Source organism: Myotis lucifugus, unplaced genomic scaffold, assembly GCF_000147115.1.
Source record: "Myotis lucifugus unplaced genomic scaffold, Myoluc2.0 scaffold_129, whole genome shotgun sequence".
NCBI lineage: Eukaryota > Metazoa > Chordata > Mammalia > Chiroptera > Vespertilionidae > Myotis > Myotis lucifugus.
This window is the reverse complement of record NW_005871177.1, coordinates 2,333,007-2,348,040: the sequence shown is the minus strand read 5'-3', so window position 1 is coordinate 2,348,040 and position 15,034 is coordinate 2,333,007. Positions and strand designations below refer to the sequence as shown.

At 38.8% G+C, this 15,034-nt stretch overlaps 1 protein-coding gene across 7 annotated transcripts in view; it reads left to right on the top strand.

The window, feature by feature from the left end:
- The first annotated feature begins 1,152 nt into the window (after positions 1–1,152).
- Positions 1,153–15,034, top strand: part of UBE2D3 (ubiquitin conjugating enzyme E2 D3) — a 29,093-nt gene continuing 15,211 nt past the window's right edge. Inside the window, exons 1-3 of one of the 7 annotated variants that reach the window (XM_023758413.1) lie at positions 1,153–1,263; positions 14,557–14,620; positions 14,687–14,745. In XM_023758413.1, the coding sequence (XP_023614181.1) occupies positions 1,222–1,263; positions 14,557–14,620; positions 14,687–14,745 (165 nt within the window). In that variant the 5' untranslated portion in view covers positions 1,153–1,221. Of the gene's footprint in view, positions 1,264–6,329; positions 6,347–12,422; positions 12,442–14,081; positions 14,148–14,556; positions 14,621–14,686; positions 14,746–15,034 lie in introns of those variants that run through there. The other 6 variants (XM_006094096.3, XM_023758416.1, XM_023758415.1 and 3 more) reach the window with 6 other exon arrangements.

Below are 15,034 nucleotides of genomic sequence, written 5' to 3'. Positions count from 1 at the left end.
GGCCGGGGAGGCACCCAGCTTCCGCGCGGGGAGGAGGCCGAGGCCGCAGCCGGAGGGAGGCCCCGGCCCCTCAGTACGCGTGGGTGTGGACGGCTAGGGGGCAGGGGAGGGGGGCCGGCTCCCTGGCCGGCCGGGGAAGAGGGGAGACGCAGGCCCCGGGCGGCCCGAGGGGCCAGCCTGCTGGGTGGGGTAGGGTGGGGAGAGCGGAGGAGCCGGGGCCGCTCCTGCTTCAGGGGGAGGGGGAATGGGCGCGTCCTCGCGCCGCCGCCGGAGCCTCTGGGGCTGCCCGGGCGCGTGGTGGCGAGGGCTGGGCGCGGGAGCGCGCTGGAAGGCGGAGTGTACGGTGGCGTCAGGGGCGACACACAAGAGCTGTGGCTGCGGGGACAGCCGCGCACATCTGGCCCCTCTCCTTGGTTCCCTTCCCCTCCCCGGGCGCGCCTCGGAGTGGGAGCAGAGGGGAGCCCCGGCGCCGGCCCCGGAGCCTCCCCGTCCCCCCCTCCCCCGAGCCTTTCTTTGCCCCAGTGACGCCGGCGCCGCGCCGACTAGGCCCCGGCTCCTCCTCTGCTGGGCGCCGGACCCTGCCCCGCACCCACCCCTTTCTCCTACGCCTCTTCCTCTCCCACCCGGTCTCTTCCTTCCGAGAGGCCGGGACGTCCGACTTGTGGCCTCCCCTCCGCTCCCCCCGGCTCCCCTCGCCCCCTCTTCGGCCCGGAGCACGGCATAGAGGCTGTTGGTGGCTCGGCCGCGCCACCCCACCCCACCCTCCCCGGATCCCGGCGGTTTTGGGGGACCTGGACTCATCGGGGTCTCTCCGGGGCCTGTGCCAGTGCTGATCTGCTCCGTTTTTGCAAAAGGCGCCTGTGTCTGGCAGAGCCGGTGTGAGACGAAGAGACCAACCTTCTCCCTGCCCCCGGTTCCTCACAGATTTTCGGCCGGACCCCCCGAGCCCTCACCGAAATATTGATTAGCCTGACGAAAAGCACAGACTATGGCGCTGAAAACAGATTCAATAAGCTAATCCCCCCGCCGGCCGTAACGGGCCCTGGGTGGATGGGTGGTGCTCCGCCCTGCGGACACGTTGGGTGGGGGACGCGGCCTGTTGGAAGTAGCCCGCCTGGATCTTCCGTCCTTTGGGGGATGGGGAGCGCGGACAGACTTGGTGAAGGAGGAGAGGTTTAAAGCCAGTGAGCAGAACACTCGTGGCAAGTGGGGCTCCCGCAGATGTCATGGCGCTTCCTGTTCCCAGCGCTTGAAAACTTAATTGTAAGATCAAGGTTCTGGGTTTTCCGGGGCGGAGGAAGGTGGGAAACTCAGCGGGGGGAAGATGGCAGGGGTCCACGGGCCCTGGACTTTATTAGGGGTGGATTGTCTGAGCCCGGAGGGGCAGTGAGTGAGTCCGCTCAGAAACTTCTCATCGCCCGGGCTGGTTACACAAGAAGCAGTGGTGCCGGGAGGCGAGGGGCTGACACAGTGTTGCCACTTCCGTGGCTCAGGTTTTTCCCCGAAGCTATTTATCGGAAGCGCACCGGGAGCTGATGGAACCGCTCCTGGGAGCTTGCTTTCCCTGGGCTGGGGGAGGGGGCGAAGGGGGCGATGGCAGGAGGCTAAGCTTAGCTGGACCTATTTTTGCCTCAGCCCATTTAAGAGCAGCCTCTGGGAAGATTGATTCTGCTTAACGTTTGACACTAACCTGTCGATCTCAGTTGTTGAAAGTGGTGGTGGTGGGGGGGTTGTATTTCAAGCCTCTGGGTGAGCGGAACCTCCACCTCCGGTGGTTTAGTCTCATTTTCTTGCTCTAACTTCTATCCCGCATTTTAAGATGGCGGCTGCTTTAACTGGTTCAGGCTTTTTCCGGCATCTCCTTTTGTAATAATATGAAATAGTATTATTTGTTTAATGTTAACTTTCACATTGGGTTGTACACTGCGCTGAGACCTCCTGCTCAATACTTAGCTATCGTCAAACTCTCAGACCGTATTTCCCTTTTTTGTAACTTGTGTATGTGTGATGTGTTTGGTTCTTGCACAATCCAGGAGGGTGGAGTATTTACAGCTAACTTGAAAAAAATGTCATGGAATAAATTCAGCCTTACTAAAACTAGGAGACAGGGGAGGTTGTAGGTTAGAATCTTTTAAAAAGGGCTGTGCATGGAAGGAAATGCAAGTTCTTGGCTTTACTAAAATAGGCCTGGAACTGATTAATTTTACATTTACGTGTCACTTTGGTGTTTATTTGGAAAAACTGCTGTATTTGACGAAGTTTTAGATCTTCACTCCATGTATTGATGATTTGATTTTGTTTTAGGTCATCATTGCATTGTTATTGTTGGTTTATGTAAATATAAACTTAAATCTTTATATATTTGAGAAAATGGAAAAGAAGAAGAAAACCTAGGAATTAAGGCTTAAAGGATTATTTAAACATCCTTTTCTGTGACCCCTTTGAAGGCCAGCAGCACATTGGAGAAGCATAGTTATATTTTACAGAATAGTTAAATACAAAAAACACAATATTTAGTACAAATCAAAATCTTTTTAATCCATGGGTGTTCAGGCCACTGAGATGTGGAATAATTTCAAGTCCATAGCTTTTTATACATGTGGAACAGAACATTTTAAAGGAGGGTCTCATTGATTTTTTTTCTTTTGCAGGTGATAACCAGCTGCTGTGACACCACTTTTAATGATTTAAAAGCTCTAGAGAGGCATTGTAATGGTTAAGAGTGTGAACTTCGGAGCAGAAATGCTCCAGTTAGAATTCTAGGGCTGGGCAAGTTACCTATGTGCTTCTATAAAAATGAATATTTGTTTAATATGAACAATAGATATTTGAGTGCTTAGTCTGTAGCAGGCACTGTTCTAGACACGGGATGCAACAGTGAGCAAAACAAATTTTAGATTTCTAGATTTTGTTTTTGTTTGTTTTGATTTTAGTACTGTATTAAATAGATTAATGTGTGGCTTTGAACAGGCCCCTGGCACATGACACTCAAATTATTATTACTGCTATTTTATTATCACTTTAACCTTCAAAACTTTTATTAAAGAACTGTTTTTAGCCTAGTACTCTTTGTACTTGCTTGTCGTGTAAATATTTTGAAGGTGTGTAAAGAATCTTGATATAATGACACCTAACAAATTGGAAAAACTGTTTTTTTTAACTTATAGAAAAGTTTTGACTTGCGTGTGCTTTGGTTGTCAGCAGTTGCTGTCAGAATTACACAGTGAAACTTTAAAAAGAAATTCAGTTCCAAGCAGAATTTTAGAAGTGGACAATTGTTGAGAGAGGGTACCTTTGTTCTAGAAATAATGAGGTCAGGTAGGCATTGATGTTTGTATGGTATTTCTTGGTGTCATGTACCTATTTATTTTGAATTCTTCTTTGAAACCCTCCAATTCAAAATACTAAGATATATCTTATTATTTTAATGAAGTGCTTATTGTCCGACTATGTAACCATTGATAGTTCATTTGATTAAGCCTTTGAATTTATTTTGTTCTAAAGCTTATGTTTTTACAATTTTTTGTTCAAATATTTCTTAGACCAAGCAGCCTTATCAGAAAACCTTGTTTGGTTTTTGCTGTATTCTTTATTTTAGACCAGCTGTAGTATGGTCTAATGAAACTATTTATTAAACAACAATAATCAAAAGTGAAACACCAAGTTGATTGGTGGTATTTGGGAGCAATACTGATTTTACTACTCCTATTAAACAAAATAACTACAGTGCGTGTGTTTTGGGGATATTTAGAGAACTTGGCATAAAATATAATGTGAACCAAGCCAGCAAACATAGCTCATGCTTTGAGTGTTCATGGTGTGTCAGAACTGTGAAACACTTGTGTTAACTCATTTAATCTTATAACAACCCAAGAAAGCAGGTACAATTATTGTCCCCATTTTGAGATTAGAAATCTTTGAGACACATGTTAAAGAAAAAACACCCAGGGTTATATCAGAGTTGGGATTAGAACCTAGGCAATCTGGCTCCACAGGGTGTCCTCTGAACCACTACATTGTCATGTTATCCTTTAAGTTCTTGGTATTCAAAAAAGTTTTCTTCATATATCATTCTGCTACTAATAATAGCTTGGTCATAGTATCTACTGTGTACTCAACACTGTTTCTAAACCCGTTGTATCAACTAATGTAATCTTTACAACAACCCTGAGAGATAGATGCTCTTACCATTCCCTTTTATACTTAAGGGAACAGGCAGAGAGGTTAAGTTATTATAGTCACACAACTAGTAAGTAACTGAGATACAAATCAATTTACACTCTTAAACTCCATGCTGTACTGGTGTTTTGTACCATTTCATTTTCTGTTTTATAGTTAGTCTTGGCTACCCGAAGTAAGCCCTTTTTCTTCCATTTAGCATTGAAATGGGATTTAACTTTAAATACTGTGAAATAAATATTTAGCTAACATGAGTTTTTGAAAGTATGATTGAATACCTTTTTGGCCTCCCTCTTCAAGGACTATGAGAACTACCATGTGCCCAACTGATCACTTAGGGATATATTGAACTTGTCCCCAGTGAGCCTTGAGGATGGATACACTGTCTTGCATGTGTTTCTTTTAAGATCCTCAAGACTTGTCTATAGCTAGCTAATTTAATTTGTAGGACAGTTGTGTAACTGAAGGATGCTTGATCATATAATGACCTCCATATTTGTTTAATTTGAAAAAGAGTGACTTAACTCTAACACTTTGTGCTTTGGTTTCATCATGTTCACCTGCAGTGTTAATTCTGGTTTTGTTATTTGTACAAATATACAGTTAAAAATTCTTGCTAGTACTAGGGGAAAAACTTATCAGATGTGCCTATTGCTAATTTATGTGTTAACTCATGGGTTCAGGTGCCATTGGTTATCTAAGATATAGTCAATTCTTAAGAATTTCCCAAAGGATTTTACTATAATTTCTTTCTATTAAAGAAGAGAGTAGGTTCTGAAACTGAGATAAAAATGTTTCAGATTAAATTCTCAAATCCTAGATTGCCTCTTGTATTTTATTATATATGTTATTGTGTATGTGGGTTTTGACATACATTTATATGTCAGAATGCTTAGCAGAGTTTTTGAAGTATACAGGAACACAGGGTCTTATCAGACTTACTATTTTTCTGTGGAAACAGGCATAATTTTGAAATACTCCCTAAGGGCATTTTTGGAGCCTCCCTCTAGTTGAGAACCACAGACATAGGGGATAATCATTTAGTCAATACTCACTGAGGTTTTATTCTGGCACGATAGTCTAGTCCCAGGGGATAAAAAATAAGGAAGCCTGTCATTACCCATGAGAATCTGCTTTGAGTGAAGGAAATAAGCATTTTAAACACATTAGATATTTGCACCTCATACAACTTAACCGTTTAAGAATATTATAAGCCAAATAGGGGAAATATTAAAAGAAATTATAAGGGGTATCTTTATTCACATACTAGATTTACCTATAAATTATAGGTTTATCTAAATATTTTTCTCATACTACATTGTCATTGTTATAGTAAGGTTTTTGTTTTCTAACTATTCCTCCTTTGCCAAAAGAAATGTTTTGAAATTAGTGATATCAAATGATTTTCATTTTTTAACTGGAAATTTTGTGTTCTTGATCTGGTTTTGCTATCAGAGCAAAGAAAGTGAATATTTTATTAACCAATTTACTCCATTACGTAAGATCTATTCTTACAACTGTACCCTTGGCCCTATTAGTGGGAAGGGAAAAAATTCTTTAAAAAAAAATTTTGATTCATTTTGAGAGAGAAAAAAATTTGTTGTTCTACCTATTTATGCATTCATTGGTTGATTCTAGTATGTGTCCTGACTGGGGGATTGAACCCAAAACCTTGCCACATCAGGAGAACCCACTCTAACCAACTGACCTACTCAGCCAGGTCAAGGAGGGGGAACATTCAGTGAAGTATTTTATACTTTGCCCAAACATCTGATTTTTATCTCAACTATACTTTCAATATAATCTTGTATCATTCAGAGACTTCCAACTAACTTCATAGTTAAATTTGCCGTGTTTGACCTTTTAGGCCTCAGTTGTGGCTCATTGCTACTTGGTTACTTGTTCATTTTCAGGATGAAATACTTGTTCATGTTAATCCTGGTCTTGTTATAATTACATGGCTAATGTAAAATTGAATATTTTCAACCACTTGACTGCTGTTAAATTTTTTTCCATATCTATAAAATACCTTATTTGCTTTCATGGATCAAAGCTTAGAATATAAATTTGGCTTTCTGTCTCTGCCCATTTAGATAATGCTTACAAAAGAAGAGCTTTGAATAATCTTAAATGACTTACCTTTAATGGTGACCTAAAGAAAGAAAATGTTAGTGTTATTCATTCAAGCCATTCTTTGTATCTTGTCTAATGAATAAACATGCTTGTCTCATCTATAATTACAATTAAACAGGAAGTTAATATCTTGTCAGTGATGTAATGAGATGGTGTGCAGCACTCACCTCCTAGTCTAAGATAAACTTTCGGAATTTCTCACAAGTTATAAATTTCAAACTAAAACTTTTTAAAGGGACTATTTCTTTTCATTCTTAAGTCTACAGCTTTATGAAATTGTTCAGATCCCAAAATCTTTTGCCAAGCTTCAGTCTTCTGAAGTAATGTCTGATAACCATATGTTTCTGAGATGTTTGTTGTTTCCTTCCTTGCCATTTGTATCTACATAAGGTATGTAGAAATTTCACAACATTAAAGTTAATAAATTTTTGTTTAGTTCATAGTAAACCTGATCTTTATAAGAACAATTAGAGCAGTTAATATCTTCCTGATTGGACAATTAATTGTACTGCATTTTGGCCTCTCATTGGTCTAAATATATACCCTTATACTGCTAGGTTTTAAGGGTCCTTAAGAGTGATTCTTAAAATTTTTTATAGAGGCATTCTTGTTTCCCACCTCATACCCTCATCTTCCCCAGTTCTGAGGGTAGTACTTTGTTTCTTAATATAGGTGTAAGCAAAGAGGCCAGGACTGTCTTTATAGTGCTGGTTCACATGGCTATACAATTCTTGTCTAAGTCAAGTGGAAGTTTTTTGTTGTTTAAAAGATTTTTTAATTGATTTTTAGAGAGAGAGAAATGAGAGGGAGAGGGAGAAAGAGAAACATCAATGTGAGATACATCAGCTTCCTGTACAACCCCCTACGGGGATCAAGCCTGCAAGCCTACAAGCCAGGCATGTGCCCTGATGGGGAATTGAATTCAAAACCTTCCTCAAACTAGGTTTTCTCTTATGAGCCCCCATTCCAGAAGGAATGGTCATACTCATTACTGTTTAGTCATGTGTCTTCAGATGAGAACACTCACTGGCTTAAGTGTATCTGTTGGTTGCCTTTTAAAGAGATTTGCTTGCCCCCTTGTCCAATGTGTCTTTTTAGGTTTTTAAAGGGACAGGAGAAGCATATTTTCCAATGGGGGAAGGTGTGAATTCTCACACTAGCCAGGTGTGCAGGTTTTAGGAGAAGCAATTCAGAGGAAGGTTATCCCAAAAGAAAATTTCCCTGAAAGAGCACATCATGGCAAAGTGATGCCTAACCTTCATGGGGTTTTTTAATGGGCAGTTCCTTGTACCCTAATTGTATGTCCTTGATCCATCTTAGTGTTCTTTTAAGGTGAGTGGAGCCTATAGCAATTATTAGTGTGTACCAATTTTCCCCTGCCAACTACTTTCCTATTTCTGTGGTCTCGGTAGTTAGCCAAGAACCCACCTGCTGGGGTGGGGGGGTGGGGGGGGGTAGTATGAAGACTTTACAGGTCTTATATGTGTGCTGTTGATTCAGGTCCTTGCCACTGTTCCTCTCTACTATGAAACTAAGAGTTAATTTTAGTTCTTTATATAATTTTTAAAATTGTTTTTGTCTCAAAGCATGTGAGACTTAGGCTCTAAAGTCATTTCATAAGGTGAAAACCAAAGACAAAATTGCTTTAGAAAATTACTTTTAGTGGCTTCATTGGAAATTGATCTCCCAATTTAGTAAATACAGTCTCCTCTTACAGTGGAACAGATATTCTCATTTGTCTTTCATTTAAAGGCCATGTAACTTAAAAAATAGGTAACACTAAATTCACACTGAGTGTAATAGGTGCAAACTGAATAGTTATGGAGGAACCGATCCTAGTAAAACATCAGTTTCCCCTATCTTGTTTAATCTGAAGCACCTATTTCTTCAGTCGAATAGAGAGTTATGTCGATATGGTTGAAATTTGTTTTCTCCAATTTTGCCAGATGCTATATTAAATACTTTAACTTTGATACATCTTTGATGGAAGGACACTTGAGAAAGCATTCTTTTTGGAACCTATCCCTAGACCTATTTTTCAGGTTATCTAGTAGATACACTATTTTGGCCTCCTACCTGAAGCTTTAGCATGCCCTACACTTGAACTCAGTCTTTTCTTTCTCCTAATAAGGGGCTCTAATATAAAGTAGAAGTAAGGACTATTTCCATTTAGGTAATGTTCTCTCAACTAAATTTCTGTTATAGCTTTCTAATATGGTTATCTATTATTTGTATTTATTATATTTACTATATATTATAGTAGGGGTTCCTACAGAATGGGGATGAGAGGAGCATCTGTGATACTATCTAGTAGTGTGTGAAAATGTGGAGAAATGGCAGAAACAAATTTGAGATAATGTTAACTATCTCTTGGAGAAAGGCAATGGAATCTGGGGAGTATGTGAGAGATTTTCAGTTATATCTGGGTCATTTTTATATTTTATATACACACACACACACACACACACTAGAGGCCCAGTGCAACAAAATTTGTGCATGGGTAGGATCCCTAGACCTGGCTGACGATCAGGGCTGATTGGGGCCTTCTGGCTGCTGGCCGGGGCCTCCCTTTGCCAGCTGCCGGCCAGGGTCTCCCTTCCCTGGATGCAGCTTTCCTTCTACCTTGCCCCCTGGTGGTCAGCGCATGCCATAGTGAGCAATCAAACTCCCAAGGGGACACTTTGCATATTAGCTTTTTATATATCTAGATGGATAGGTTTTTTAATATATTTTTATTGATTTCAGAGAGGGAGAAGGAGAGAGAGATAGAAACATCAATGATGAGGGAGAATCATTGATCGATCTGGATCAAGCCTGCAACCCGGGCCTGTGCCCTTGGCTGAAATTGAACCTGGACCCTTCAATCCGCAGGCTGATGCTCTATCCACTGAGCCAAACCAGATTAGGGCCATTTTTTATATTTGAACGAAGTAAAAATGTTAAGCTTTACTTAACTATCAAGCTGGACACACAAATAATATGCATACTTTAGGATATCATTTAATTTAAAAAATTAAAAGAATCATTTTGGGTGTACTATTGCTAGTATGTTAAAAAACCAAAGCATGATTTGTCTTAACTCCTGCTTAAAAACTATCCATGACTTCCCATTGTCTTTGAGATAATCTTGGACACAATATTCAAGGCTCTGAAAAGATTCAGCCCTGATTAATTTTTCTGGCCACATCTGCTCCCTTACTGTACCCTGTTGTCTATGATATACCAAAATACAATCAAATTTTTACAACCTGTGTTCTTTCACATTCTGTCTTTGAATGAGTTTCTCTATTTAAAATGCTTATCCCTCCATCAGGACTCGGTTCAAATGTCATGTTGTAGACCCAGGCAAAGCATTTGAATGCCTTTAAGTGCCTAGGTTGTTGAAATGTAATTTTTGTTTTTGCATTATGCCTACTTTTATGTTAGCTCAGTCTATTGGGGGAGGCGTTCATGCTTTTTTTATCTTGGTGTTTTCAGACCTAACATGCTTTACACCAAAAAGGTTGTCTTCATACTAATGAATAAATGTTTTGGTGGTGAAACTTTAGCTAATAGCTAATGTTACATTTTTCATTTTTAGAAATGGGTTTAAATGAATCTCTAGTTTCTGTGATTAGATTGAAAGTTACCTCTTTGCTAGACCAGATATGTAACTTCTTCCCGTCCCTCCAATTTAATTCTGAGACTTGATTTAGTTTTCTTAAATGTTTTTCAGCAGTACTTGAGCATTACTTGAATGTTTTAGTGGGATAAAATCTGTATAATTGGTAATGGGTTCCATTAGCACTCTGCTTAAATAAGTCTATTTTTGTTTCTTGGATTTACTCGAAGGAAAACTGGTGGTTAGTTAACAATCAAGGCAACAGATAGCTATAGGAACCAGAGCAAGCTATAACCTCGGAGCCTGAAATTGCCTATCTATATGCCATATCAGCTCTTTGCTTTCTGTCACCCAATGTGGTCTCTTTTTCTTTGGGTTCGCCATGTAATTTCAGGGCACATGCTTGCCAACAGTTCTGAGCCACATTCTTAATGTGGGACCTAGTTAGAGAAGGGAGAAATGTTACTTCTAGCTTCAGTTTGAAAAATCTTGGGCAGGTATACATGGGCAAACTGATAAAGTCAAGTTGTGGCTTTGGTTAGTTTCCAACTCTGAGCTAATCACTGAGGCTGAAGGAACAAATTCTATGATTAGCCCTAAGTAATTGGTTTTTGGTGGCTGACAGATCACCCACACTATAATCACATGTTTGGAGTAAGGGAAAAGTATTTCCATGAAAGTAGGATAAGATGCATTATTGAATAGACAAAATGTCTGCTGCATAGAAGAACACATCTAAGAAGACTTTACTATGCTTTTTTCTCCTCTGCTAAGATATTTTTATATCTATTTGCTTGTGCTATGGACATAATAATGTATGACAATTATTATCTTAGAAGTAAATGCTGTTACCTAATTTAAAAACCTGTTTTGATCCTTAAAATAATTTAGGTCACTTTTTAATGTTCAATTTAAGTAGATTTTAGTACATAAATTAATTGGCCTGATTTCAGGTCTTTTGATTATTCAGAGGTGTCTTGGTCATGCAAAATAAGGCATTTAGAAACTAAGCAATGAGAACCTGCAGTTAATGGGAGTAAAGAGTTGAAATTCGCCCTAACCGGTTTGGCTCAGTGGATAGAGCAGTTTGGCTCAGTGGATAGAGCGTCGGCCTGCCGACTGAAGGGTCCCAGGTTCGATTCCGGTCAAGGGCGTGTACCTTGGTTGTGGGCACATCCCCAGTAGGGGGTGTGCAGAAGGCAGCTGATCGATGTTTCTCTCTCATCGATGTTTCTAACTCTATTCCCTCTCCCTTCTTCTCTGAAAAATAAAATAAAATATATTTTTTTAAAAAGTTGAAATTCATTGTTAACTAGCTGAAATTAGACCTTTACTCTAAAGGAGTGATAATGCCAACATATAAAGGCTTAGTGATTCATATATATCAGTGTGCAAAAAAACTGTAAGAAATATTTTCTTGATCTTAATTCTTAATTAAAATGTGTAACTTTCCAGTAGTATATTAATACAGTATTCTAGGTCAACTTATATATTCTTGAACGTTTATTTGTAACGAAGTTGTTTTAACATTACTATATTTTGTTAAAACAACTGTCATTGGTTTTTATTTAAAAATAACTGCTGGGTATTTTTCTTCAGGTATTTTTTAACAAGCTCATTATACTCAGAACATAATGTATTTATTCAGTACATAATTTGGGGTAGATCAATGTAAGAAACTCATTTTTTGTAATAATTGAATTCAAATGCTTACTGGACATTTTTAGGTAGAACCACATGAAATTAAGTTTCTAGGGAAAAGGAGCTTAGTGTGTCACTTCCTTGGGACCCCCTCCCTATGTGGGAGACTGTATTTGTTTCCCAATAAATTTCCACCTTTCCAAATAAAAAATTTTGCAGTTTCTGTTGTTTAAAAATGGTCAAATATTAGTACAGTGGGGCCTTGACTTACAAGTGTCCTGACTAACGAGTTTTTTGAGATACCAGCTGTCTGTCAGCCGATTTTTTGCTTTGAGTTGACAGAGTAATTTGAGTTAACGAGCTCCTTAATGAGCTCGGTCTCGGAACGAACTAAAGTCATAAGTCAAGGCCCCACTGTAATTTTATATGACTCAGGCTAATAGCATGGTTTCTTTAAAACCCCATCTACACATATTTCTTGAACTGCTGATCTTTTGTTATGGCAGTATAATTGCTAAACAACTGCATTATAGACAGCTAATCATAAAGATTCCTCACAGACAAAAGATTTAAGGACTAATGCTTTAATATGTAGCCTATTAATGAAGCAATATTGCTTATTAATAAACAAATTATGAGTGCCTACTCAGGATGGGTGGTATGCAAGTGGTCTGCTTGTTGGTGAGTACCTAGTACATCATACGCCAGGTTGTGTGCCAACGTGCTTTAACTCTCATTCATCTTCTCCAAACTTCTATACAAATAGACATTGCTATTTTAGAGATGATGAAATAAACCTAGGAAATAGTGGGTCTAGATTGGATTAAAAGTAAGACTTCAAAATGATACGCTATTCAAGGAGGACATGATGTTCTTATTTCAGGATGGTATGTTTGAGCATTTGAATTGGATGTGTAAGTGTTAGATCTTTATGTTCCTTAAGCAAAGAGGGAAGTAGGCTGCATAAGTTAGCTTCTGGTTTCTCTTCTTTTTAGTGGGCTAGTTACACAATAGAGTTTATTGTGTAAGTTTTAGAACATAGGAAAATTCTGGGTTCATATAAGACTATGCTTGATTCTTACAATAAAGTACATATATCTTGAGATGGTGTTAAAGTAGATTGCCATTATAATAAAAGTGGCTGATCATGGAATGCAAATAATTGTTAGATAAGACTTGATCTAACCTGTGAAAAAAATCATTTGCCCAATAATGGATAGTTGATTAATTCACGTTGCCAGTACACTTTTTACTCAATAAAACCAAACTAATACTTACTTCAGAATAAATTGATACTTTGTAAGTTGTTTCTTAAAAGTTGAAATATGGACGGTTTCTCTTAATCTATTGTTTAACCCTGAGATAAGAGTTCCTGTAACCCCTACTGATCAGAATCAAAAGTGTTTGGAATGAATTTATGTTAAACTTGAGAGTGTACTTATGTAGGAAGCATAAGGGTCTGGTCTGATATTATATCATCCTAGCATTGTGAATCCTGGGAACTTTCTGGCTGTCTTGATTACCTTATAAGCAGTTGTGGTGTGACTTTCAGAAGCAGATTAGCAGAGTGTATCAGAACAAATTTTTTCTAGGTTTTATTGAGATAATTAGCATAAAACATTGGTTTGTTGATGGACACATAATACTTTGGTTAATATATATTTTAAAATGACAATCACAAGGAAAATTCTTGACTGATTTTTTTTTAATGGAGTAAATCCAGACTTATCATTCCTGAACATTCTTTTGTTTTTATTCCTCACCTGAGGATATTTTTCCAAATATTTTTAGAGAGAGTGGAAGGAGGGAGGGGAGAGAGAAAGAGAGAAACATTGATGTATGAGGAAAATTGATTGGTTGCCTCCCACACATGGCTGACCAGGGCCAGGGATCAAGCCTGCAACTGAGGTATGTGCCCTTAACCAGAATGGAACCTGGGACCCTTCAGTCTGCGGGCCGACCCTCTATCCACTGAGTGAAACCGGCTAGGGTTAACCATTTGCTGAAGTGCATTTTGATCATATGATAAAGGCAAATATTTGTTCTAGTTGTCTTTAGTTCTCATTCATCTAAAAAAGCCCAGTGTTATCTTGTGGGCCTATCCTATGAGGATTTATATATAATACATATCATCTTAATTTTTTTTAAACCTAGTAGTGAACTTTATTCTCACTAGATAAACCACATTTGTTATGCACAAGTCATGGAAGGGCCACGTGCATATCTTTTGTAAATAAAAGGTCAGATGGAATTATGGAAACTGCGTGTTAGTTGCTAAGAGCAGAATTCTACCTAGAGAGGTAGGTTCTTCTGGAGTTGTAACTTTACTCAATTTGTTGTTTATTTTCCAAAACAATACTAAGTTGAGGGAATTAAGGAGATCAAACCAAAATTAGGCTTTTCAAGTGGAAAATGGGGTCTCGGTATAGTTTGATTCAGAAGAACAGAATTTAAGATAGTAAAAATGAGGGCCTCTGAGATGGTCTGGAAAATTCAGCACATGACATGAATCTTGAGAACTGCCTTATCTAGTTCTGAAGCTATGAAAATACCTGATTACAATTTTTTGGTTTGTAAAAGGACAGCTGTTCAGGTAATAAAAAATTTCATATTGCTGTCTATATATACTTTTGTGAACTCACCTAGCCAAGGTGGTTGTCTTGGATGTGTCCACTAAGTAACCATTTTCCTCTTCTAATAGATTATGTTTATTATTGTGAATAGTGGTTGTATGTTTCTAAAAGAATGAGGTGAAAATGAACTGGAAGCATTTGCTATTATATATCATCCTAGCATTGTGAATCCTGGGATCTTTCTGGCTGTCTTGATTACCTTATAAGCAGTTGTGGTGTGACTTTCAGAAGCAAATTAGCAGAGTGTATCAGAACAAATTTTTTCCAGGTTTTATTGAAAATGGGGTCTGGGTATAAGCAAATTGACTCTTTGCTTATTATAATTTGCTTATTATAATTTGCTTATTATAATTTTCTGCTTTGGTGTAGGAACTTAGTGATTTGGCCCGTGACCCTCCAGCACAGTGTTCTGCAGGTCCAGTTGGGGATGATAGTAAGTAACTTTCAAGTTGATTTTTATGGCTAATTTCATAAAAGCTTTACATTTTTAGATAACAAGAGTTTTTTTGTTTTGTTTTGATTTTAGTGTTTCATTGGCAAGCCACAATTATGGGACCTGTAAGTATTAACAATTTAAAATTTTGTGCTTAAAATTCAGCATCTATCTAGTTGTAATTTTTAACTTAGTCTTTACGTTTCTTGTATTACATTGTAATTCTGTTTTGAATATGCCATAGTTGTACTTTTCTTTTGAAAGAAAGAGTAATTTAATGAATTAGTCATTTGTTATGTATACTATGTGGGTGTCCCTGTGGTCTAGAGTATAGCATCTCTTAACCTACCAAATATCTCTTCACATCAATCTAGTTTTCTTTCATAGCAGTATAAAGCATTGTCACAGAGTTTC